This window comes from Ahaetulla prasina, chromosome 2, assembly GCF_028640845.1.
Source record: "Ahaetulla prasina isolate Xishuangbanna chromosome 2, ASM2864084v1, whole genome shotgun sequence".
Classification (NCBI taxonomy): domain Eukaryota; kingdom Metazoa; phylum Chordata; class Lepidosauria; order Squamata; family Colubridae; genus Ahaetulla; species Ahaetulla prasina.
In genome coordinates this window covers 20,539,138-20,542,420 of record NC_080540.1, presented here as the reverse complement: position 1 = coordinate 20,542,420, position 3,283 = coordinate 20,539,138, and the positions used below count along the sequence as shown (strand labels likewise).

Here is a 3,283-nt window from a genome sequence, read left to right as displayed (position 1 = left end):
ATGGAGGCCCCAAGCAACGAAGCAAGAAAACCAGGAAAGTGCAATGATGGGACTAAAGCTGGTGTCCTTCCCATGGTCCAGCCAACTCCCAGCAGCTACCAGTGCCTGGAATGTGGGAAAAGCTTTCGACGGAGCCTAAACTTGTTAACTCACCAGAGGGTCCACACGGGCGAGAGACCTTACCAGTGCCCCCAGTGTGGGAGGAGCTTTGCTCAACAGTCGAGTCTGACCATCCATTTCAGGATCCACACCGGGGAGACGCCCTACACCTGTCCTCAGTGCGGAAGGTCTTTCCGCCAGAGCTCAAACCTCCTTAAACACAAGCAGCTGCATGAAGGGGTGAGGCCTCACCTGTGCTCGGAGTGCGGTAAACGCTTCGCTCAGCGCTCCAACCTGCTCACCCACCAGCGGATTCACACGGGGGAGATGCCCTTTCTCTGTTCTGAATGTGGGCAAACTTTCCGGCAGCACCGCAGTCTTCTTAGCCACCAGAGGTGCCACAAGGGGAATGTGTCTAATGGATATAATTGCCCCGAGTGTGGGAAAAGCTTGCTCAACAGTCGAGTCTGACCATCCATTTCAGGATCCACACCGGGGAGACGCCCTACACCTGTCCTCAGTGCGGAAGGTCTTTCCGCCAGAGCTCAAACCTCCTTAAACACAAGCAGCTGCATGAAGGGGTGAGGCCTCACCTGTGCTCGGAGTGCGGTAAACGCTTCGCTCAGCGCTCCAACCTGCTCACCCACCAGCGGATTCACACGGGGGAGATGCCCTTTCTCTGTTCTGAATGTGGGCAAACTTTCCGGCAGCACCGCAGTCTTCTTAGCCACCAGAGGTGCCACAAGGGGAATGTGTCTAATGGATATAATTGCCCCGAGTGTGGGAAAAGCTTCATACAGAACTCAGACCTGGTGAAACATCTGAGAGTCCACACTGGGGAGATGCCCTACACTTGCCTCTACTGCGGGAAAACCTTTCGTTACGTCTCAAACCTCAATAGGCACAAACGAACCCACACGGGGGAAAAACCCCATGCTTGCCGCCAGTGTGGGGAATGCTTCAGCCACTTGTCCAGCCGAAACATGCATGAGAGAATTCACACGGGGGAAAAGCCATTTGGCTGTGCTGAATGCGGGAAGACGTTCATTTCCAGTTCTAAGCTTGCTCAGCACCTGAGGTCCCATGCCAAGCCAGCATCCCACATCTGCAGTACATGTGGGAAAAGCTTTTGCCACTATCCAAGTCTACTTAGACACCAGCAACTTCACAATGCTTGGAGATCTCACTTGAGAAAAAAGGGAGACAACGGGACGAAGTGGCTTTGCTAGACTGAGCTCCACACACCAACTGTTCTATCAGGTAACTTTCTATTTTAACCTGGGAAAATTCCCCAACCCCGCTGGGTCTTTAGAAATTGAAACTCAAGAAAAATGATAAGGAATTTTAAAGAGAATTTCCAACACGCGCTATATTCCCCAGGACTCTTTGGAGAGTACTAAAGAAAAATTGGTGTCAAATCTAAATCTTCTTGTATTTTTGACTTGGTTGGCAACTGAAATACTAAGAATGTTAAATATTAAACATTGAAAATATCCTTACTAGCAGTCTTTAACAAAAACCAGTTCTGCTTGTATCAATTTTAAATTAAAAGAGTCTAAGAAAAGGGTCACTTGGTAAAGCCAGTGGTGGGTTGCTGCCGGTTCTACGTAATCATGGATGATCTGCGCATGCTCACTTCACTTGCGCACACGCGCTGTCCTGTTGCGAACCGGTAGTAAAGGTAAACCGAACCCACCCCTGGGTGGAGCCCAATGCAGCATTCAGATAGGTACACCCCACCATCTAGTTTTCAGCCATAGGGAGATAATGGTTGGTCTAGTGGTTAAGGCTCCATGCTAGAAAGCAGGAGGCTTGAGTTCAAGTCCCACCTTAGCCATGAAAGCCACCTGGATAACTTTGGGCCAGCCGTATACTCTCAACCCAGTCCAGCTCATAGAGTTGTTGTTGTGGGGAAAATAGGAGGAGGAAGGTGTGTTGAATATGTTCCCCGTCTTGAGTTACTTGTAAAAATAATAAAGTGGGATATAAATAAACAGTTCAATAAAAAAAATTAAAAAGATACAACAGCGATATATAATTCCGGAACTCTTTATGTCTTTTTCAGCAGAGGAGCCAAATCCAGGTCTGAGGAAATATCTTGTGAAGATGTGCTGGATTCTGCAGCTTTTGTAGTCTGTTCCTCCCAACCACCATCATTCTTTTTTTTTATTATTATTATTAAAAAGTTTTACAAAGTTTTTGCAAATTCTCCCTCCACCCCTCATTTTTGGTCAACCATCATCATTCTTGACAACTCTGAAAAATGAATACATGCATCCAGATAGGAATTTGGTGAGAACATTTGGGCGGCTATTGCAAATGGATCTAATTTGCAGCAATCTCCCTCTTCAGAAGCAGTTCCTTAAATTCTTGCCTGCATGAGAAGAAAGAAAGAAAGAAAGAAAGAAAGAAAGAAAGAAAAAGAAAGAAAGAAAGAAAGAAAGAAAGAAAGAAAGAAAGAAAGAGAAAGAAAGAGGGCTTCCCAAAAGCAAACAAACCTTGACTTGCATTGAGCTGCTGAAATTATCCTTCAATGCCTTTTTAACCCTGAGCAATGTTGTTAAATCCTTTAAATACTGTGTTTGCTTAGAATGGTACAATCAGTTAGTAGGATGACATTAGATGTATGATGCCATACCATATCCTAGCATAATATGTATATATTTACAGCAATTTTTTTTGGTCTTACAAAATGTATGTGGAAGACACATGTTCAGAAATGTTTTATTAGGTTTATTAAAATGCCCCATCAAGATAGTGCATACTTGAATGTTTAGAAATGCTCATTTGTTATTCCCATGGCAAAAAGCACTAAAGAGGATCCAGATTGCAGCCATAATCAATTTTAATTATTAAGGAAATGTTGAAATTGTGTGTCACAGTGACTAAAGCTACTCTCAGAGGAGCTGGGGGAGAAACATAGTGCAATTCCATGAAAGGAAGTTATGGTTCTTTTAAGAACTTCTATAAAAAGTTGAATGTTTGCCAAACATATTTGATCTGTAGGTTAGGATTATGCTCTGCCTTGCTTAAAAGGAGATCAATTGCTGCTTTTTTCTTTCCTCTTTTCATTTTCCTGCAGAAATAAATGGAGAAAAATTAAAGAGTATTTGTTTCTTGTTAAACCTACAGGAGAGAGTGTGTCTATCAAAACAAACAAAACCCCCCACTATATTTGTGGCTA

At 44.0% G+C, this 3,283-nt stretch overlaps 1 protein-coding gene across 1 annotated transcript; it reads left to right on the top strand.

The window, feature by feature from the left end:
- LOC131190414 (zinc finger protein 502-like) lies at window positions 1-2,458 on the top strand. The gene is made up of 3 exons (XM_058167735.1): window positions 1-494; window positions 584-1,359; window positions 2,165-2,458. The coding sequence occupies exons 1-2, from the start codon at window positions 1-3 to the stop codon at window positions 1,326-1,328; spliced, it is 1,239 nt and encodes a 412-aa protein (XP_058023718.1). The 3' UTR covers window positions 1,329-1,359; window positions 2,165-2,458.
- Window positions 2,459-3,283: the final 825 nt, after the last annotated feature.